The sequence below is a fragment of the Eutrigla gurnardus genome, assembly GCF_963514095.1.
Source record: "Eutrigla gurnardus genome assembly, chromosome: 11".
Classification (NCBI taxonomy): domain Eukaryota; kingdom Metazoa; phylum Chordata; class Actinopteri; order Perciformes; family Triglidae; genus Eutrigla; species Eutrigla gurnardus.
Genome location: NC_139925.1, coordinates 18,940,538 through 18,963,739, shown reverse-complemented (window position 1 = coordinate 18,963,739; position 23,202 = coordinate 18,940,538). Strand labels below are relative to the sequence as shown.

At 41.6% G+C, this 23,202-nt stretch overlaps 3 protein-coding genes across 4 annotated transcripts; 1 reads left to right on the top strand and 2 right to left on the bottom strand.

Annotated features, from left to right (window-relative positions):
• Positions 1–3,031: 3,031 nt before the first annotated feature.
• Positions 3,032–6,012, bottom strand: cycsb (cytochrome c, somatic b). The gene is made up of 3 exons (XM_084020629.1): positions 5,895–6,012; positions 4,223–4,397; positions 3,032–3,803 (listed from the first exon to the last, which is right to left on the bottom strand). The coding sequence occupies exons 2-3, from the start codon at positions 4,389–4,391 to the stop codon at positions 3,658–3,660; spliced, it is 315 nt and encodes a 104-aa protein (XP_083876755.1). The 5' UTR covers positions 4,392–4,397; positions 5,895–6,012; the 3' UTR covers positions 3,032–3,657.
• A 1,561-nt stretch (positions 6,013–7,573) lies between these two features.
• rbm45 (RNA binding motif protein 45) lies at positions 7,574–14,640 on the top strand. Its single transcript, XM_084021045.1, has 11 exons — positions 7,574–7,887; positions 8,688–8,810; positions 8,942–9,068; positions 9,231–9,362; positions 9,952–10,125; positions 10,502–10,631; positions 10,896–10,989; positions 13,001–13,155; positions 13,397–13,472; positions 13,695–13,833; positions 14,132–14,640. Exons 1-10 carry the CDS (start codon positions 7,609–7,611, stop codon positions 13,809–13,811), a joined length of 1,407 nt encoding a protein of 468 aa, XP_083877171.1. The 5' UTR covers positions 7,574–7,608; the 3' UTR covers positions 13,812–13,833; positions 14,132–14,640.
• A 787-nt stretch (positions 14,641–15,427) lies between these two features.
• zc3h15 (zinc finger CCCH-type containing 15) lies at positions 15,428–22,979 on the bottom strand. Of its 2 annotated transcripts, none has more exons than XM_084020876.1 (11): positions 22,783–22,979; positions 20,841–20,933; positions 20,538–20,640; positions 20,250–20,402; positions 19,297–19,388; positions 18,545–18,727; positions 18,040–18,120; positions 17,868–17,933; positions 17,610–17,726; positions 16,513–16,645; positions 15,428–16,421 (listed from the first exon to the last, which is right to left on the bottom strand). In XM_084020876.1, the coding sequence occupies exons 1-11, from the start codon at positions 22,855–22,857 to the stop codon at positions 16,213–16,215; spliced, it is 1,305 nt and encodes a 434-aa protein (XP_083877002.1). In that variant the 5' UTR covers positions 22,858–22,979; the 3' UTR covers positions 15,428–16,212. The 2 variants fall into 2 exon arrangements, with proteins under 2 accessions (XP_083877002.1, XP_083877003.1); XM_084020877.1 differs by having other exon boundaries at positions 17,871–17,933.
• Positions 22,980–23,202: the final 223 nt, after the last annotated feature.

The following is a 23,202-nucleotide window of genomic DNA, read 5'->3' as shown; positions in this document are numbered from 1 at the left end:
TTGAGCATTTTCCATTAATGATTCCTGTGTCGCCCGGGATGTATTCACTAACAACAAGACTTGCTCGTTCTTTCACTTCCTGGCTGATAAAAAGAGTCGATGGATAAATCACATCAGATAAGGTAACCTTACATTTGTGCATGGACCTAGCTAGCTAGCAAGCCATGTTGGTGTAACAAAACCAATTGGTACAACAATAAACCTACAACAAACTGCAACTTTCTTGACTTGCAAAATCATCTTTTAAATTGACAAACATTGTATGTGTAATTCCTGGCACAATTCTAAATAGACTAAAGAACTGTTTGACTCTCACCGGGGATCCCATGGGGACACCAGAAGGGGCCAAACTCTATGACTCAGTTTCTTTCTAACAAGACAGTAAGACATCTCTGAGAAATGCTGGAGAGTTTAGGAAAGGGGCAATCTGGGGTTCAAAAGAAAACCATGCCTGGTTCCCATGGCAAATGTCCAGCTTGGATCAGTAGCTGATGTGAGAATTCCCAGTATGGTCATCTAGATACATCAGGAATGTTTGGGAATTGCAAAAACACCGATTGGATTTCTGTTTTCTGTCCCTCTTTCCCTCTCCTCTTCTCCCATCGGCCATGTTTACACCATAATCTAATGTATGGGAAAAAAAGACAAATCATATGTTACGCCGAATGGTAAACCATTACTGAATTAAACTGTAGCAGATGGTTGTAAAATGAGAAGATTGTACCTAGGCTGCACGGTGGTGTAGTGGGTAGCACTGTTGCCTCACAGCGAGAGGGTCGCGGGTTCGATTCCGGGGTCAGCCCGGGTTCCTTCTGTGTGGAGTTTGCATGTTCTCCCCGTGTAAGCGTGGGTTCTCCGGCTTCCTCCCACAGTCCAAAGACATGCAGGATGGGGATAGGTTAATTGATGACTCTAAATTGCCCGTAGGTGTGAATGTGAGTGTGAATGGTTGTCTGTCTCTACATGTTGGCCCTGCGATGGACTGGTTACCTGTCCAGGGTGTACCCTGCCTTCACCCAATGACAGCTGGGATCGGCTCCAGCCCCCCCGCGACCTTGAATACAGGATAAGCGGTAGACAATGGATAGTGACTTAAAAAAAAAACATATGTAATAAAAATGGATAATGAAGATAATGGATAAACACTGAAGACTACAGTTGGAAAATAATAGGCTACATTAAAAGTTATATTAGAAAAGGAAAAGGAAATATTTCACTGAAAAAGTGGAAAGGTATAATTCAATGGCCAGTACCACTAATATCAGTAGTTAGATTAAAACAGGAACAAAAGTAATTAATTAAATTAACGTAATTAAGTGTGTAACAACGTGTTATCTGCAATCACTGGAAGAAAAAAAAAACAGTGCAACAAAAACTGCTGTTAGGTCAGAACAATTATTTGGCCAGCGGTGCCCTCTTGTGGCAGAACATAAAACTGCAGTCATAAAATTACCACGTATGACAAGCCACCATGGTGTGTGTGCGTGTGTGTGTGTGTGTGTGTGTGTGTGTGTGTGTGTGTGTGTGTGTGTGTGTGTGTGTGTGTGTGTGTGTGTGTGTGTGTGTGTGAGCACGAGCACAAGGATAGCTTGAAGACTTGTAAGGACATTAGCTAAAGCTAAATATGTTGCGGGTCCACAAGTTCACCAGCTAGTCGCTAACAGCTTTGCTGTTTTTTCTTCCACCACCAATAATCCTCAAAAGATGTTTTTCTTAAATATAATTTTCAGTCAACTAGATAATAAAATCACAAGTTTACAGCCTCACAGCACATACATGCACAATGACTCTGCAGCTGGGCAGCAGGCAGATAGTCTGAAGACACATCCAGCCAGGTCTCAGGCTCTCAGCTGTTAACTGAACTTTGATAAAGTGGAGACGTGAACTCAGCTGCCCTCGGCTTGCTCAGTTCCTAGAAAGATTTCATGAGCGTGGATGATTACATAATACACTCACACTCAGTACATAAACAGGTGTGTCTCTCAAACTGTGACCTAAGTCTGACTCAGCCAGATGAGATTAAATGGACTTTGCACTGGTTGCGTTTACACAGGACAAAGGTGACACTTTCATGAGGAAAGACTCCGAACTTTGTCCTATTTAAACAATCATTAGAGGATCTGATTTGCCTCAACACACTTGCATTCAGAATGCCAGAATCAGGGTCGGCCAGTGGGCCCTGGTTTGACTAACGGAGCAACTCTGAAGGACATTTTAATAAGAATATTTAGAATTTGGGGTCGTTCCTCAATAAAGGTGATAGACTTCAATACAGTTGGAAAGAGATAATTGGTCTTCACTGATTAATGATTGGTTTACTGGTTTAATACGATACATTAATCAAATGGTTAATTCTATATTTCTACCCTGTATTATCGTCCACGGCTTTATCCTATATTCAGGGCGTACCGATCCCAGCTGACATTGGGCGAAGGCTTGGTTCTCCCTGGACAGGACGCCAGGACATCACAGGGCCCCATTAATACTTAAAAAAAAAAAAACATCTCAATGAGGAGACACACATTCATGTTTACATTTCTGGACGTTTTCTTTTAATGTATCCTTCATCATCCTGTCCACAACCACACAACATAGCATCCTATTATTGTTCATGTGCTCACAGCCCCACTGAAACAATTTACATTTTCTGTCAGCTTATAGTAAAATAAATTAAAATGACACTCTCTCAGGCCTGTGAAACCAGGTAAATAACAAAGTCTTCCTTCACTTCAGATGGTGCCTTCAGTAGTTTCTCTATCTAATACAGTAGCTCCACAACATATTTCAGCATGGTGATAGTATGCCAGCTGATGGCATACTATCACCATGCAGTGGTTTTGAAGGCATTCACATATTTGTAGCCCACAATTCTTAGCTGTAAGGAGGCAGAATACAGTGTCATTCTGAGCACAATTTATTTTTTTTTAAGAAAAAAACTGAATCTGTTGACAGGCATTGTGCTCAGACGGGCCACTTCAGTAACAGATCAGGATCTGTTATGGGTCATTGAATGCAACAAGGTTTTGTACAAACATTTTAGAGGGCTAAATATTCAGGGCAGTCATTGCAAATGGCAGTTTCTGACCACCAATACAGAAGGATATGCAAGTGTAGAAACTCCACACTGTCACCTCCTCAAAGGTTAGAAACTCCAGTTGGCATGAAAGCTGGCAGTAGATTGAGTCGGCACCAGTTATCCACCAAAATCCAAAGTTACACCTGTTTCACTCTGATTAAGCTGATATTAGGTTACTTTTATTATTAATGGGTTTAAAAATGTCGTTAATGGTGGATGGCTCTGCTAGCAGGAAAGTACCAGACATGAGTTGTCATGGAAAAACAGAATGAGCGGCAGGTCAGGTGACCGATCAACACTAGAAATTTTAAATAATTGTGATCAGTTTACTTATTTTCATTAAAGTCAAAACACAAATTCAAAGAAAAAATTGGACAGTATGTTTATGTTTGGCCGTTTGAACAGTTATTCACAACCTGACCGTAAGAGGAAGTGACAATAGATGTGAACTCTCTGCTCACCAGCCACTCTTCTAACCTTAGACGACATAAATGGCTGAACATAAAACTGTATAGTACCTTGTGCAAGCCTAAAAATAAAACAATAATATGACAGTAAATATTCTGATTTTAACGACTGCTTCATGATGTTGCCGATTTAAGGTATGCAATGAGGTCCGCACGTTCTCCCTTCTTTTTGATGCCAGCAAAGATCATTTTGGTTCCAGGAATGTACTTCTTGGGGTTCTCCAGGTACTCCATCAAGGTTCCCTCATTCCACTCAATACCTGGGAAAAGACAGACGATCAGTGATGAAAGCAGGATCAATTATTTAATCAGGAAAACTGAGACGAAACCTAATCTGCATGGTAGAAGGATAAGAGACCAGATCAGTTCACTGTTAACCACAGGAAGCTAATCTATATTGTATTATTATAATGAGAATGAACAAAAATGTTTAATTAGAATTTCTTTAAAAAGTAATAGAATAATAGAGCCACAGAGTAATCATTCCATAAATGTAAATATAGCTTCACTACCGTACATTATGAAAAAAATATATTAATACAACAGCTCATTATGTAGACTTTTTCAAATGGAAAAGCATTATAAAGACCACATTACATTTAATTAAGGACAATGATGTCCCCTCTTCACCTGCTCTATATCCACAGTAAAAGCCTAATTTAACCACTAGTGAACTGACCTTTACTCTTGTTGGCATCTGTGTACGAGTAGCCCTGTGCCTGCCCGGTCTTGCGTCCGAACAGACCCCAGAGGTTGGGGCCCACCTTGTGCTTGCCCCCATCCTCTACTGTGTGGCACTGAGCACACTTCTGGACAAAAGCCTTCTTCCCCTTGGCAATATCTCCCATAGTCAGCTGCAGAGAGTCAAAAGTCACGGTAAATATCAAGAAAATAGTTTGGATACATAGTTATGACAATGTGTAGCATTCTCAATACCAATGTGTGAATTCTGATCCCTAAATACGACTGCCCATCTTCTATTCATAGACCATAGTTTTTGGCAGGAAGCTCATTCACTGCTCAAGTCTGGCCGGCGCCATCTTGTGAAGGTCGTTTAAGGTGACAACTTTATCGGCACCTGTTGTTCTGATTGCAAACAAGTCATGACATTCCCTCACCGAGCCGAGGTCATTTCAAGGAATGTAGACGTGAGACCTGCACAGGAAACGTGCACACCACCCTTCGCAAGGGAACGTTAGCCTCGCCTCCCTGTGCTCGTCACGTCACCGATACTAGCGTCTCCTTCCTCCGGGCAGTGCACTGGCAGCCTCGGGTTGCTTCACCAGAACACCTGCCAGGCTCGTGTAGTAAAGGTGGTTTGTTTTAACGGTATCCAGTTATGGGAGTTTAGCTTTAACGTGTCGCCCCTGTCCTCGGAGGCTAACAGTAATGTACTTAGCTAAAGTTGTGTTCGTGATACGTGCCAGTGTGGCAGAAACACTGAACGGCGTTATGCCAAAATGTGTAGTGTCCCCAAACTACTGACGGGGAAACCTTTACGATGCATTTATAACTAGCTCATGAAGTGTATGGCTTTCTTTCTTTCTTTCTTTCTTAAGCTTAACTTTCGTCTACCATCAGTGATAGCCGCAGTTATGACACGTTTTGCATATTTGAAATAGAGATGTACCGTAAGAACTAACCAATTTGTCGACAGTCACGTAAGCTGGTCATTATCTAGCGGACGGGACTGCAACGGTTACATAACGGTAATTTTCTCATTCTCAATCTCGTACACCACCCGTTACACCAGACCATGTAGCGTACGTTAAACCACTAGAAGTAATAGAAAAGGTGACAGTTAGCATATGTCCAGACAGCTACCGACCGACTTGCATCCGTTGGGGACATCAGTCACACCAGAAGGACAAAGCAGCTTTCATGAACCCGATGCTAATGTGGTAGGAACGCACACAATTTATTTTAGACAAGGGCTGTAAAGGTAACGTTAACTTGGCCTGGCTAGCCTGCTAGTAAGGTTAGCCCAGGGATGTGTCATCTATACAGGATGTCAAGGATGCTTCAATGTCGACGTCCGAATATCCACTGCAGTATGAGCGAACACCTCTAGCGAGTCCACTAAGGACGAGCTGAAATTGACACATTACTAACAATTATTACATCAAACTGCATAGTACCGTATTACTCCTTAATAACAGGCTAGGTGTACACAATAAGAGCGACCGGACTGTTCACCAACATGAGTGCTAACGTTAGCTAGCTACGTTAAGATAGAACCGTTAGTGCTCAGCGTATTTCTATTTCTTTTCACCAATTCTGTTGCGTTTCATTCTAAATAATACAATCCGAGTATTTGCTATAACAGATGAATATGAAGTATAATATCTTACCTTTTTATTGAAATACGCTGGGTTAAAATCACTCAGGTGCAAGTTGCCTCCCTCGGTAGATGAGCGGCTTGGTTCTGGCGGACGTAAAGAAGGTCACATCACTTTAGAGGCACCGGCTTTTTACGTCATCAGCTGATCACGTGCCGGGCGATCGCGTTTAAATCCTGACGTGGACAATACGGCCGAGTCCCATTTCTACAGACGTTGCCTTACCCGATTTCACATCTTTACATTTATTTGAAAATTCTCTTGATTTTAGCAACACAAAGCTCAGATACACCCTGCTAAAATAGTCCAATTGAAAATACTAATTATAACATAACGGATTCGTTGCTTCTCATAAAGGATGAGACAATGGTCAAATAAAGGAAGCGATCAATGTATTTTTGTACTGGTATCCGCAACTTGTCGCATTCCCCAGCTTCCTTCGTGGAGCAAAAGGCACCTGCTGAGTAGCCTTATAAGGAGATACATTGCCTATATACAAATGTGCATGTTTTACTGCTTAGCTGGACAGAGGAGTATCTAACAGTTTAGCTATACATTTGGTTTCAAAATTATACTTGGTAAGATGGGAAAATATCCCATAGTTTTGGATATAGATGTTGGTGTTTCCAGATACAATTATAGCTGTTCTAGTGGTTGGTACATTATTGTCTTTAAGACTAGTGATCATTACTTAATTCACTATTCAGATATAATGACTTCAAACTGTAGCATCTCCATTTTACTAACATTTTAAATGCAGCGTGAGACATAAATAGTCGATATAACAATGACACTAGTAATAGTGAAATAGTACTTCAGTAATAGTAATATAGTAGTAATAGCCTACAGGACATTTCTTGAGCAGACTGCACAAAGTTCTTCCAGATGAAAGAAGTGTAAGACATGAAATGTATACATAATAAATATAATTCAATAAAACGTAACAAAGGCAAGTCCAAAAAACGTTTGTAAAGGTGATCACTGTGTCCTCAAGGGAGCCAGCTAGGAGTCACGACCTCAAATGCACCCTTGAGTTTCCTATTTGTTGTACGTGTTCAACAGGCGCGGGACTCCCTCTCTAGCCTTTATTAATATTTCTGGTGCTAGAATCGGCTGTGATTCGAAACGTTGAGCTACAATGAAACGGCTGACACTGAAATAACTAAAGTATTGATTTATAACCATGCCACAACCACAGGAATGCTATTATAGTCTATGTATATATACTTATGTCACACAACACACACACGTTCATGCCGGAGACCTTCCACTCAATCCGAACAAGTCACACGGCTCTGACGCCATCATCAGCTGACGCTTGTGTCACGTGGGTATATATGGGCTACCGGTATATGAATACAATGTAGAAGTCCATACATAATGTAGTATTTGTTGACTCACGTACAGACGTACAGTATACTATTTTATTATCACAGTATGGTGACTAATTCCCTTTCCTGTAACCTCCATGCAGAGATTAAATATATTTTATTGTATATTATATATTTTTTTTTTTTATTAACACGAGTGGATAAACAAGAGCTCAAAAGAACGTTATTCATTATACTATCCCTTTATTACCTACATTCTCCACGCAGTTGTAAACGGCACCGCTTTCATTTGTGAGTTCCGGAGGAAGTAGGGGATTCCGAGGCGCACGTGAAGGCAGCACCAGCTAGCAGAGCACCGAGTGGTTTCGTTTCGCAGTTCACAGGAGGTAGACAAGATGGAGGAGTACCCAGCTAACCCTAAACAAACGGAAAACCTCGACGACCCTCCAAACAGTCGGCTTTTCGTGGTCACAAGCCGGGCCATAACTGAAGATGAGCTTCGCGAAAGCTTCTCTTTGTTCGGCGACATTCACGGGGTTTGGGTCGTCAAAGACAAGCAGACAAAGGAGTCCAAAGGCATCGCTTATGTGAAGTTCGCCAAGTCATCGCAGGCCTGCATGGCCATGGAGGATATGCACGGTAAAGTGCTAATGGATGGCACCAAACCCATCAAGGTAACGTTGAGAACTAGGCCGCTTGAATCCGCGCAATTGTCCGCTAATAGACGGCAAGTTCCAGTATAACCTGTTATTATGATTGACGCCTGGTCATCAACGTTAGCGTGCAAACGTTAACTTACACAAGATGGCGTTAACCTCAACTGTTTCACGTGAACCGTTAGACGGGTGTTTTTCAAACATTGTGGTCCCTAGGCACAGGACATGGCTATACCAAGATGGGGGGAAATGAATCGATACTTATAATGTAAGGGGTAGAGCTTAGTGTAAAATAGTTAGAGCGCCATTAGCTTAGATTCTGTGGCGTATTTTTACGTGAAAATAACGGAGCGTACAAAGTATTCCTATGAAGAACATTTCTACAGTTTTCTTTTTGAGAGGCGAACTGAATCTCATGCCATATTAATAAGCAAAACAAATAAGCGTTAATGCCCCCAAATGCAATGGATTAAAATGTAGGGCGTAAAGAAAAAAAGTTGGCAGAAAAATAAATGCTTAAAAATTCTACTGAAATACAGTTACGCTGAATACGTGTGCCAACGGGACATTTCAGTTTGTTTTAATTAATTCGAAAATATGTCTGTAATTCTGCTTTGGCCTTACGGTGTATTGAGTGTGTATTGATGAGGGGAACAAACTAATTTAAACCTATTTATCGTAAGGCTGCGACATAAAAACACTGAATACTTTCTGAATGCACTGTATGCATATCTTGCTCTAGATATATGTTTGCTCTGTTAGGTTGCAGTTGCAGCCAATTCATTGTAACAATTTCCTTTCCTTCTCACGGTGTGTAGGTGTTTATTGCCCAGTCACGGTCTTCAACAAGACACAGAGATGTTGAGGATGAGGAGCTGACCAGGATCTTTGTCATGATCCCCAAATCTTTCTCAGAGGAGGACCTTAAAAACACATTCAAAGTAACTACACCCACTTCTTGTTTCTTTCTTCCTTTACCTCTGCTTATATGTAGAATAAATCTGGAATAAAAATTTGGCAGGATGAGTACAAATGATTTATGCCATGCCTCGTCTTCCTGTCTCTCTTTCAGGAGTACGGTGATATTGAGTATTGTGTGATCATCAGGAATAAGTCCACCGGGGAAAGCAAAGGACTTGGCTATGTAAGATACTACAAACCCTCCCAAGCTGCCGTCGCTATAGAGAACTGTGACAAAAGTAAGATGACGTCAAATGATTTGACTGGTTCATTGTTTGTGGTAGAAGTAGCCACAGGGAAATTTAAGTTTCACATTTCTACATACTCATGAATTAATTTATGTTAATCCGTTAACATTTAACATGTCACAACTGTTGCATTGACGATGCTGGTGTTATTAGCTTACAGGGCCATCTTGGCTGAACCTCGTACCAAGAACACAGCACCAGACGAGTCCTTCTCCGGGGGAATGGCCAGAGGCGATTACTCTAGCGGCGCTCCTGATTCGACAAACCAGTATGCCTTCCCTATGGGTATGCAGTTGTTCCACATTTTTCTTTGCCAATTATTTCACATTATTCCACTGATCTAGAGGACACTGTAAATCAGCAGCAAATGACGTAAAGAAGAAGTAATCATAGATTTAAATAATATAGGCTACAAATGGACACTGTTTGTGAGCCCAAGAATAAATAACTAGAAATTAAATATATCTCTACCAGCTTACAAATCCAAGCAGCTGATGAGTTCAGGTACAGGTTTGTGGTGGCCATGTGTCCCATGGGGATTAAGAAATAAAGCTTTAATCATATCACACTTTTTAAAACACTGTCAGTTACAAAGGGTGTCACATACACACATGAACCACATAAATATATAAAGTAGAAATAAATGACTGCTTGATTGAGGAACATGAAGAGAATTATAATAATCTAGACGGTAGAAAATTAAATGTGAATTGATAGTTCAAGGTTCACAGCAGAATATTTAAGCGCAATATTTCTTGGCTGAAGAAAACAGAAGTGGACGAGCTTAGTAACAGGATGGTCAAAAGTCATATACTTTGACGAATCCTTTAACTGTAGTTGTCTGTCTGTTCTTGACCCTGGTGTCCCTCTACAGCTGACCCTGGCAACTACCAGCCCATGGACTTCCGCCCCTCTGGAGACATCACAAGGTGCCTGATGATGTCAACGCGGGCTGCACTTACCCAGGAGCAGATTTTTGCTCTCTTTGACATCATCCCTGGCATGGAATACTGTGAGCTGCAGAGAGACTCTTATGGAATGAGCAAAGGTTTGTGATAAAATGCAACATATGGGCTTATTCACCTGGGCACCGTAATAATCTGCATTGGTTCAAAGCAAAATGAAGGCGTCTTTGATAGAATATTCTAAACTTGAGGTCCACTGTATTTTTTCCACCACAAGTATGTGACCAAAGTTTATGTTACTCATAAAATGAGCAAATCTTCATATTTGAGAAACTGGAATTTGCTTTACATGCTCGAGAATCAATTATGAGTTATCAATAACTTGTCAATCTTTGATTATTTTTAAATTGGTATCTAAAAAAAGACATTTTCTTCCTTGCAAAAATTCCAGTCTGTATGAACGTTATTGTCTTCCCGTTTTGATGACTCTGAGCTTACAACTGATGCCTTTTGCCTCAGGTCATGCTATGATTCGCTACGCTAATCTTGGATCATCGGTTTACGCCAAGGAAAAGCTGAATGGCTTTGAATATCCACCTGGCAACAGACTGTCAGTCAATTTTGTAGACGACGGAGAGGACCGCAGCAGGTACACACACCTGCACACACACAGTTAGGACCTAGAGGAAACCCTGCATTAACCGTCATGTTAACACAATGTTCAGAAAGTAGCCGATGCAATAAGATGGTCTGGATGGAATCAGGGAAATGTCAGTAAATGTACACTCTGTAAAGTAATTTATGTCTGTATACATCCTAGTGTTAAGGCATTTAGTTACACAACAACAACTTTGTCAGCACAAACCGTTGAAGATCAGCTTGAAGTGGCCTGTGTGCTTGTGTCTGTGTGTAGTCCTGTAGGTCGGATGGCCATGCAGTTCGTTGCAACTCAGATGATGTCTGCGCCGTGGAACGGACCCTCCTCCAGCCAAGTGATGAAACCTCCTGTAAGTTCTTTAAATCAATTCCTGATTTACAAAGTTGTATCGGATCAAGCTGCGATTTCTCCCGAGGTACATTGATTTGTAAGTTCTTTTGAAAGACATTCATTTTGGAAAAGTAGATATCTGTACTAGGGCTGAACGATTTATCGTTTTCTGACCGAAATTGCGATTTCAGACAACGCGATCATGTGATCGCCAAAGCTGCGGTTTTTGCAGCGCTCCTGACTCACCCAGGATCTGTTGTCAACTATTTTACACATGCCGTCTCCCGACCATCCTGCCAAGCTCACCAATCAGACTACTCGTGAACAGGTCACGCTAACCAATCAGTATTAACCTGCTCCGTATTTGTAATTAGTCAGAAATTACTTCAACTGGACCAGAAGCGGAGTTAGGGGATTTAATCGCCAAGAAAAACAGCACGTCCGTCATTTGGGAGTATTTCGGGTTTGAGGCTGCAGACGTGCACCAGAAACGGGTACTGTGCAAAACCTGTCGCGCTAAAGTTGCAACATCCAGCGGAAACACAACCAATATATACCGGTGATATAATCTCCCGCGAGAGGGTGCATTTCACGGCAGGGGCGCTGATTACGGCACAACACCGGCACTTGAAAAATCACCACAGACATTTGCATGACGCGTGCATGATGAAAAAGTCCGGTAAAAAGTCAGCTGACTATGATGATCAGGCCCACTGTAGCAAACGGACTACAATTACAGCATCTTTTGCCAGTGTAACTCCGTATGATAAGAGCAGCGGAAGACACCGGAAAGACGGATTTAAAAACCTCCTCCGCACGCTGGACAGATATACGATTCCCTCCCGCACCGACTTCTAACAGGTTGCCGTCCCACAGCTATACGCGGAGTGTAAAGAAAAAGTGGTAACCAATAAATGAATGACCCACCTATTTTAATGTCTGACATATTTTTTAGAAGGGTCATTTTATTTCAATAACAGTTTTTGTATTTGATTTACAATTAAATGATTACAGTTAAGGTTGCACATTTTTTTTAAGTTAAGACAGTCAAAGATGGCTTAACTGAGTCCAAACCAATGGTTGTATGTAGTTTTGGTTTCGCATTGCAATTTTGCAAATGCACTAAAGACTTTTGCATGACCTGTCGTTATCACCTACGTGGGCTGCATGCCCTATACTTAACATTGATTGGTTTGTAGACAGACGTGCGTCTGATGTTGGCTTGTTGTCAATTCAACAGGTAGCCTCTAACGTTTGAATGGGTGGAGAAAATGAACAGATTGCATTATAATGGTTTTACAACCTGCTTTTATGGATAGCACTGTGGACCATGATATACTGCTGCTGCAGTTTCTTTTTCTTAAAGTGGTGTGGCATTGCCATCCTCTCATGCCCCCCCTCTCTCTCATCCTCTCAGAGAATGGAGTGTACATTTCTGCATTATTAGGTGTTTTTTCGTCGAACCAAATTGCTATTAGATATCACGTCTCCTCCAGTTCCAGTTCTTCTATGAAGGCTAGCTAGGACAAGCTAGGATCAAAAAAGTTAGGTGTGAAAGCCCTCTTAAACATTAAATGAGCCAGCAAACAATACTGCTTGTACAATGTTTTTCCTTCATCTGCAAAAACTCATTTGCACACAATGTCATGTTTTGCAGAATGTCAGTTAGATCTGTAAGATCAAGTAATCATCTGGGAAACTGCAGCAAAAATGAGATTCATTGTTTGAGTCATCTTCCTTGCTGTGGTATCACATTAGAGACTACTGTGGAAACTGGCCCTGTATAGAACAACTCAAGGTTTATTACTGTTCTGGGTCATTATTCCTCCAGGCCTCCTCTGCCACCAAAAACATTTTATAGATTAAATCATTTATGAAATAAATATTTGGTGATTCCACAATGTTCACCACACTTCGCTGTTCATAAGGATAATACAATGTGTGAGCAGGTGGTTTTATGCGTCATATTTGGAGAATATAATGTTTAAGCTAACTAACTGATCCTGGGTGTGTTTGTTGGTTTCCTCCAGAGTTTCCCTATCTCCCCAATGCTCCGGATTCAGACAGACGTCAGCCTGCCCCCTCTGAAGAAGCTCGCTCCACCTGAAAGCAAGGCGAAGGAGCGCTTGTTTGTTGTGTTCAGCCCCTCCCCGCTGCCGCCAGATGTGCTGGAGGACGTCTTTTGGTAATTGTCCCATCCATTGACTCATTTGACTTAATTATAACAATAAAATGTGCATACGGTGAAAATAAAGGTCCATTAGCCAGAAGGTCAAAGGTTCACGATGCTTGGTCACTGCAAATGACCGTGGAGAAGAGAATCAAGCGAAATACATTTACATTGCCATGTAATGTTGCTATCAAAACGATGTTCCAGACAATCGGCACTAACAAATATTTGCCTCTCTTTGTCCGTCTCTCTGAAGTCGCTTCGGTTCCCTTATTGAGGTCCATTTGGTACCCGGGAGGAAAGTTGGATACATGAAGTATGCGGAAAAACAGGTGAGACTCTCAGCTGATCTAGGATAAACTTTTAGCAAATTAAGGAATTGAAGTTGGAAAAATAGGCAGCATTAGAGGTAAGAAAAGCAAATGGGAATGGTGGCTTAGTAAAACGGTTGGATAAATGCAGTCTGGGGGGAGGGATTGATAGAAGTAAAGATTATGGGATGATTAGAGGTAGACAAATGGACACAGGGAAGTCACACTCTGTTTCTCTTTCAGTGTGCAGATGACGCCATGGCACTTCTCCATGGTCAGGTCGTCAACGGAGTAAAGATGAAGGTGATGCTGGCTGATCCTCCCAGAGAGGAATCCCATAAACGCGCCCGTACCTACTAGGACGACGTGATGCAAATGACCGGTAAGTTTTCTGCTATAGCAGAGAAGGGTACGTTTCTCACATTCTTGCATAGGAAAATATGAAGTGTAATGCAACGTGAGTGTGTTGTGGTGTCAGTGCATCAGACAGACATGACCATCAAGTAAAGAAGTCTAACCTAGCATGTAAAATGTAGTATGTACAGTAAAAGAACGCCTTCTATCTGGAGTTGTCCACCTGCACACCTCATTTAAAACCTTTTTTTTTTCCAGTCAAATTTTTGATGACAGTTAGGTTGTTTCCCTTCCTATGAATAACACTGAAGCTTCTTGTTCCCTAGGCGACTGTTGTCATGACACAATGATACCTGACCTGACCGACCGACATCAAGACCGTCTCCCGACCTCTGACCCGACCTTTGACACCTGTATGACCTTACTTCTGGTCAGTGACCTTGCTGTGACTGATAGCAAATAGTACACAAAAGCACCTGCTGCTTAAATGGAGTCTTCATGTCATTTGCATTTAAAAATAACAAACTATACAACGATGACACTGCTTTTTGGCTCTAGTCAGCTGGACTAATGTACAAAACACAGTAGCACACCAAGTTTTGTGTACATTTTTAGTTTAAAAGTTTAAAAAGGTCACAAGGCATTTTGTATTTCAGGTAGTTGGCATAATTTCCTTTAGAAAAACTGTGGGCAGGAGGCTTAAAAACAGGATTTATTAAGATCTAGACCGTTGTTTTTCTCTTTTGGTTAACCCTGTCAATGTTGATTGTTTTATTGTTGACTAACTGTAAACTATTTTTGTCTCAGTAAAAATAAAAACCAATTGAACACTCAACCTGTCTCGTCTCTTCGTCTCAAAACAACAGCTTGTTTTGTTAATGAGTTTGGTTTTAATTATTTGTCTGTTATCTCTCATGTCTTAATTGTATCTATTTCCCCCCATGTGCTTGTTTAGATGAATACACGGTGGTGGAAGAAAGATCAACTATCATTCAAATATGCTTAAAAAAATGGCTGTTTGTTCAAGAGGGAAACAAATTATGAAGAGGAGTGCATATCCTGTCATACAGCACACAATCTCTCCCCCATTCTACTTTGTTAATGCAGTATTACATTTAAGTATGCCTTAATTACCCTCTTGAAGTCACATTCCCTCGTCAGAAGAATATTTAGATTGGATGTGTGTTGAGTTTCAACATCACTGGCATCAAAACTGGATGACGAAGTGGGCAACTGTGTGTCAGCTGCTGTTTGCTCATTTGATTACATGCAAAGTGAGTTTGATCTAACTGTCCTGGCTTTAACAGGAGCCCTGTCTATTCATGTTCAACACCCAACCTGATTTTCATATTTTGGTCACATGATGCACAACCCAAATGAATGCTGTTTCATCAAACGACCCGGCATACAGATAACCCAAGGACGGGCATTAAGGACGTGGATCTGTTGGTTTCAAAGTGCAAACATAAAATCAAGCGGACATTCTTTAGCATGCAGTACTTGTTGGGAACAGTTATCCTATACAGGTACATCTGGCCATGACAGTTTGGGGGAGGAAGGCTGCTCAAATTAAAAAAAATATATGCAAAAATACAAGAACATGCAATGAGAGACACTGGATGTACAGCAATATTTTATTGTTTCTGGAGGTAACTCATGAGAACATTATTTACAATTCTGGGCTGGCAATGGAACCACTCGGTTTCCCTGCTGGGGCTTGATTATACTCTGGTCTCATTTTAGAAGCTTGGTCTGTACTTTTCCTTCATGAACTTGAATTAAACTGGTTGAGGGAAAATGTTCACTAGACCGAAACCCCAGCATTTATTTTGGTACAAGAATAGGCAACTCTGAACAGATTCGGTTTCTTACAACAGAATGGCTCCTGTTCATTTCCTACATCGTATAACTTCAGTACTCTTTCAAACATACGTCCGATGTTATCCCATTTGTTGAAGTCTTATCCCACAGTACGATCTCGTACGTATAGTGTTTACATTTTTAAGCCCTTACAATGTCTCACTCTGCAAATCACTATATTCAGTATTTAACTGATAAGAAGGCCTAATTTATTTCAGATGTAACTTAAGTTTCAACTTAAGCCAGCAAGTTCGTCGAGCAACAATAAGTGCACAACAGCCAAATTCTTTTAATGGAAATTCTGACAAACAAGTTGGCCCTGGTGTGGAAATTTGGACAAATGGACAAAAAGCTGTGGACGTGGTGGGATGTGAGAGGGGGCGATACTGAAAACAGGGTGGCCGAGACAGGCAGTGATGTCATGAAATAATCAGGCTTTATTACTGGAGTCTCTGAAATTTAAAATCATTCAAACGTCTGGTCTCTTTGTTGTTTAGCTCCATGCATCCATCCACCCTTTGTCGCTTAGTCCGTCCCAACTCCGCTCTCAGTCTTCCAGTGCCAGTGTGTTGAGTTCCTCGTCGAGCTCCTCTAGGTCTTCTCCTGTGAACAGGTTCTCATCCACCGGTACCTCCTCCTGCTCCTCCTCCTCCTCCTCCTCTTCATCATCATTGTCGTCTCTGCCCTCCTCTCCTCCCTCTGCCCCCGAAAGCCCGTTTGCCTCGGTGCCGCCGCACGCTCCGTTCAGCTGCTCCTCTGTAGAGGGACAGAAACCAAGGGTTGGTTTTTTGTCGTTTGTGTAACAATCACAGAGAAATCCCTTCTCTAATCACTGAGTTTTTCTTACCGTTGTCAGGTACCCTCGCCCGAACCTTGCTCCTCGAGGTGAAACGGTCTACTGATGCTACAGTGATGCCTGTGTTGTCGACCTCTTGTGGGACAAAACAGGATATGTCTATGTCCTGGACCTCTGAATCAATCTGAAATCAAATTGGAGTGCAAGTTAAATGTATGCGAAGCAGGGCAAGTGTTATGTTGAAGGAACTCTGGTTACAGTTGGATAAACATTGATCTTGCCATTTATTATCCATTTAGTCTAAAAACCAAATAAATACTGAATGTTAACAAGTCCTGACGGTATGTTGGTGACAGTGACAAGGGGTTGTTTTGCCCTAAATGTAGCATTCTGTGATACTTTAAGTCAGACTTGCTGTATTACTAGAACTGTAACATATTTGTTTTGAGACGCTCAAATTGAAACTTTAATTTAAAGGATGCTTATTTACAAATTCATTTTCCAAAAATAGGGAGGTAGGAGGGTTGTGTTCAACTTGTTTTTCAGCTTCAATCTAAGAAGCAGCACACAAGTATACGACAGGAGCAGGCGATTAACAGACATAGCATCTGCTGTGAAAAGATGGACAGCTGCAATTTGTCAAGAATTAAACCATTCAAATACCAAAAAACACTTTTAAAGTCTGACGTCTGCACCAAACCACTTTGCATAACCTGTAAAGCTGAATTATAATTTCTTATGCGCGTCTCATCTGACACGTGTAAACTAGAGATTGCATTTACACACTATTTCAGCACTAAAACAGGAAGATGCGTGTTGCTTGTGTTCAAAATATTTAAATACTTAATGGGCTTATATTAAAGTAATTAAAACCTTTTCAGAGAAGTTCAGGAACGGCAGATAAACTACCCAACAACACCGACCTCACAGCATAACCAAAATAACTTGCAGAATAGCCGTTATACTGCAGATATTCTGTGCCAACAAGGCAAACTGTACAAGACACCAAACAATGTTGAGTGCTGTTATTGTGCGGGGACGTTTCTCTTCAAGTGTGAGCACAAATCAATAGAAGCCAAACTTAATAACCGTCGGCTCATCTGCTCTCCTTCAAACTCGTTCCGTGACTGTGTGCTGCAATACATTACCTCTTCCTCATCCTCATCATCTTCTTCGTTGTCGCTGACATACTGCGTATCGCTGGCCTCGTCGTCGTCCTCATTGATCAAATCTGGACGGAACTCGAACACCTCGCGCCCGCTCACCTACAGATACATGTGGTTTCATTTAATCCCGTCACTGTGTCAAAGCTTGCAGTAGCATCGTAAAACAAAATTAACTCGCACAAAAGTGACCACAGAAATCTATAAAGAGACGGTTATCCAGAAAACCTACGCCCGACTCACCACTAGCGATCTTCCGGCCTTAAAGTCAGCCTTCTTCTTCTCCATTTCCTCCCTCGTTTTGTCAATCTGTTAATCGACAACACACACGGGGGAAATGTAAGGAACATCACATCAAGGCATTCTGGTGCTGTGACAAGCAGATGTTAATGAAAGTGATTAAACATGTGCCGACCTTCTCCTGTCTTTTCCTCTTCTTCCAACCCAGGAAAGTCTCCAGTGTGATCCGGGTCACATGGACACCTAGAGCTGCACGCTGCAGAGAGAGAGAGACACACACACCATCTATAAATCTGTATCTATGTGCAAAAATTAAAAGGTGTATATTATATTAACTCCCAGGATCCTCCTGCGCTGTATTATATAATATATTTGAATATATATCTCACCATCAGGCAGCACTTAATTATTCTGCTGTATCAACATTTGCCATTTTTTAAATCTATTTTGATAAATAAATGTATTTAGAATTGTGCTGTGCACTTATTCACCCCAAGCTTCCCAAATATACTGCAAGATTGAATTATATTTCCCCCCTGAATCTATTAGCCAAAGACAGATTAAGGGTGTAGTGGCAGTGTCAAACCGGGAACGTTACGTAGCATGTGCAGTAGCATGTGCAGTAACATTTCAGCTACCAAGTTGCTCCAGTAGAGGTCTTTTCATCCATCCATCCTTACCTCGTTTTCTATCAGTTCCTCCAGCGAAATTTCCTCCTCTTTCTCCTCCTTCTTCTTGTCTTTTTTCAGTACGAAGCCGGGTGGCAGAGCGTGCCGGTACATGCAGACATCGCCTCCCACGGGACATGACCAGAACCAGCCGTACTTATTATTCTCTATGGCGTCCAGGAAGTGCTTACACACCTGCAGACAACACAACGGAGTAGATGATGTTACAAAGAGGTAGAGCTTGTGTGTCGTGTGGCTCCACGTTTGGGGATAAACCATCAGAAGGGAGGATTAGCTGGCGCCCAGCGGACAGCCGGCTTGGCTTTAATTCATGGCCAACCTGACTCTCAGGCAACTGTGAATGCCCCCAGCAATAAGGAGAATACTCCAGGGATCAAAGATTTATATAACCATTGATCAAATACAATACCTCCTTGTAGCTTTTTCCCCCCTCTGGGTTTGGTTTCCTCCTCCTCTGTCTCTTCTTCATCCCTTTCATCATCGCCCTACTTCCTGAACTCTCTGCTACGTGCCTGTAGCATGACTTAATCTCTCTGTCTGCAGATGGGGTTTTTATTTTCTATCCACAGTCAAGAATGAGAAACTGCTGACCAGTCTAGTCTCCAATTTATGTCCCTCAGCCGTTCCTTAAAGCTTTTGGAAAGCATCGGTCATATTATCAACCTTAAAATGATAATGCGGTTTCCCTCCATGCATCTACATATTCATCTGCTTTCATTATTCATCATCAGAACAGAACTTACAATTTGCGTTTTGGCTTTCTTCTTCTCTGCCTCTCCGTGTTTTTTGTTGATCACCTCCTCCAGCTTCTTCTCATCCCAGTTCTCCATAGTGTCTAAACAGAACAAGACAAACAGAAGTAGCATTATTATGTATTTTATTTTAAAAAATAAATCATAATGAAAAAAACATTTTGTGGTCATTTCCTCGCAAGAAATATATACGTTAATAAATGTGTGGTAGAGTTCTCAACGGGTCGGCCCAGCCCGACAAACCCGACGGGACCCGAAGTTTCGGGCCGGGTCCGGGCCGAAAAAATACGCAAATGAGCCGGGTCGGGTCGGGCCTCGGGCTTCCTTTTTTTATAAAACACATTTCATTAAAAAATAAAAAATAAAAAATAAAAAAAATTGTAGGTTGTAAATTATATATTGTTTGCTGTGAATCATCGCTGTTCACGTTTGGTCAATCTGGCTGCCTGCTTCATGGGGCAGAGTAAGTTTCATTTGAATTCACGTCTGCTGTCTGTCTGATCGTGATAACAAGTGTATGAGGAAAACAATGCAGGCGCGCGGGGGGTCGGGTTCGGGTCGGGTTCGGGCCGACAATTCATGCTGGTGTGTCGGGCTGCGTCGGGTTCGGGTTTAAAAACCCGCGGGCCGGGTCGGGTCGGGCTGTAATTTTCAGGCCCGTTGAGAACTCTAATGTGTGGTGTTATTAGCTCCACCTGTTTCTCATATAATTCATGCTTAGTAAATCACTTTAAATGACAAATGTGTTTTAAATTTAAATAAACAGAAAGAAAAACAGTAACATGTAATTGTCATATTAAATGCGGTGTAATACCCCAAAATGGCGAAATTTATATTTTCGCCATTTAGGAATGATATCATCACATTTTTTATGAAGTCAAAATACTGATGCGGAAACTAAACAGTTTCACACAACATCCAGGTGACCTCCACTGGACACTAACCTTTCTCCAGGTCATCATCTCTTTCATCCACATAGAGGCTTCTCTTCTCACACTTCCTCTCCATTGTCAAATCATGGCTGAACTTGCACTTGTCGCCTTTAGTACACTGGCCCTGCTTAAAGAATGCACATAGCACTGACTTTGGGTCAACACCTGCAGGAAACAGAAGATTCATTGATTATATTCATATTTTCTCATACAATGGCCACATTTAAAGAACAGACAAAAGAACAGGCAAATATTTCGTATTTTTGCATGATGAACAACAAGCCTAGTGTTGCCTGTTACCTTTGCTGACTTTCTGAGCAACGACTATGGGTTTAAACAGCTCATTGAGTTCATCCAACTCCTTCTTCTTGTCAGTCTTCTTAGCGGACTTATCACCCTCGCCCTGCGACGCCGACGAGACACACAGTCAACAATCAGTTTTACTTTTCTTGTTCTTTGGACTCTTACAAATGTGACATTTAAAGTGATATTGTATAAGAAATAAAGAAGCAGTGACAAAGCTCGTCTCTGCTTCGCTGTTTCTCAGATACGAAGAGATGGTGGAGAAAAAAAAGATACTGAGAACAAAAATTGCCTCCTGACCTTTTGGACACCTTGTTTGACTTGGTGAGTAACGTTCTTGATGAACTTCTGCTGCTTGGCCCCTTTCTTGTTCTTCAAGCCAAATGTCTTGTCCTAGAAAAAAAAGATACAATGAAAAAGACAAGTCAATCAATCACGTCACTTCATACATCATCGCCAGGGCTAGAAGTTCATACTTAAGCGTTTCTGTACTCGTTTTGCTTTATTGCAAATCCACAACATACAGCACAGACCTTACACTAAATTTTGTCATTACTTTAATCTGTCAACTCCACGATGCCAACAACCACAGAGTCAACAGAATTCTGTAGATAAATCAGATGTGACAGCCGTTTTCCTCTTGGAATCACTGTGCTAGTGACTAAACGAGATTCATTTCTCCTACATCTATTTCTAAGTCAGAAAAATATTGACAGACAAATGTGGGCGCCTATAACAGCCTTGTTTCACTGAAAACGTAAGGGCATGACTGGTGTTATGTAACAATGTTAGTCAGCCCCACAATTAGGGCTGGACAATGTATTCATACTATATCAATATTGTGATACGAGAATAGAGATTGTTCTCGATATCGTTATTGGATATTGGAATGTCTCATTTGTGTTGCCTTTCCTGGATTTAAAGGCTGCATTACAGAAAAGGGGTGTACTTTTCTGAACTTAACAGGCTGTTCTAGCCACGTAAACATTTTTGGAAAAGTACCAATGGTCAACCCAACAATATTGTCACAATACCACGTTCAAGGTTTTTGGTCAAAAAAGATTGTGATATTGGGTTTCCCCATATAGTCCAGCCCTATCCGCAATCCTTTCTGCACCTTGTCTGTGGTTCTAAGTCATTTCAATGTTAGAAATAAAAGCTGTGCAACAGGCACTGTGGGAGGTTTTTTTCCCAACAAAGTACTCAGAATCAGCAGAATATGTAGCCATGGATTAGCATGTCAGTGTGGCTCATGTACGTTTTCAATGGTTTCTGGACAACAATGGAGGTCTATTTTATACAAGCTATATTAGGCTCTGGAGACACAGACTATAGTTCTTAATAACAATCAATTCATATTAATGGATTTTATAGGTATTCGACCTAATACCTGAAGCATCTCACCACAGATAGCATAGAGTGCTCATACAGAGTACCTGTTGTGTAATTAGATGGATAAGTCTTGTGGCATTCGGGGTGAGGAAACGTCACGCGTTTTTCTTGTTAATGAACTCGCCAAAGAACTTCCAGATCAGCGTCTGTAACGCATCTGGTCGCGTTACGTGAACACGTTGCAGTACAGTCTGTCTCTACGTGTGCGTGTGTCAGCTAAGGGCGGCCAACGCTGACAAGCCGGTATATGGACGCACTGACACGACAGATATGACAGCAGTTAGCGGGTACAGCTGCTTTTAAACAGTGACAGCACTCTCAGGTTTGAAAACAGACAAATTAAGTTTCAAAATCACCAGCTTTTTCACCCGTTTTAGCTCAAAACTGGTCCTCTGTCTGAGTCCTGCGAGGCCGACCACAAGCAGGCCCATCGCACCACTTTAAAGCCCGCTCATATGTAAAAGCGAATAATACAATACAGCATAAATATAACGGTTTCCCATTTCACTGCTAACTTTGTGAACGTATAAAAACCTTAGTAGGGCGACTGGGAACACTTTAGTGCGGCCGTACGGCCCTGCTAGCAGCTTGACCGCCTCGCCAAGAAGCATGCATTAGTTAGCCTCCTGTCAGCTGGCTAAGTTGCTTGCGATTAAATAAGAGTGGTTGGCGTTTTGTTAAATGTTAACTCAATTAATCACAACAGAAACTGAGCAATTGTGTAACGCTGACAACTGCTAAGAGGTCGGTCTTACCAAGGGGTTCACTTCACATCTACTTGTGTTAGCTTTGATTAGCACGGCCAGCTAACGGTCAACACCGACATGCTAACTCGTGTGATTTTTTTTACCTCAATTATCTTTTCCTTTTTCTTCTCTTGGGTTTTTTTATTTGCCGCGGGCGCGGCGGGTTTCTTCGGAGGCATGCCGGCTCAGGTATCACTCTGTAGAAAACGCGAGCGGCGGTGGGATATTTATTTTAATGTAGTGTTTCCTTTGGGAACTCAGCACCACATAACCCGGTTGATGCTAGCACAGCAAAGCAACGGCGTTTCTAGGCCACATGTGAGTTGTTGATGTTCTGTGACGTCATCACGCACCAAGAGAGGCATGATGGGCAATGTAGTCTAGAGACTTTTTCCACATTTCAAACATGACAACATAAACTAATTTTGCTGTTGCAATGTTTGTTAATGCAGTGGCTAACAGGAAGTAACATAATGTCAATGTAAAAGTCGACAACCAACAGTGGGACAAGTACTTACAATACC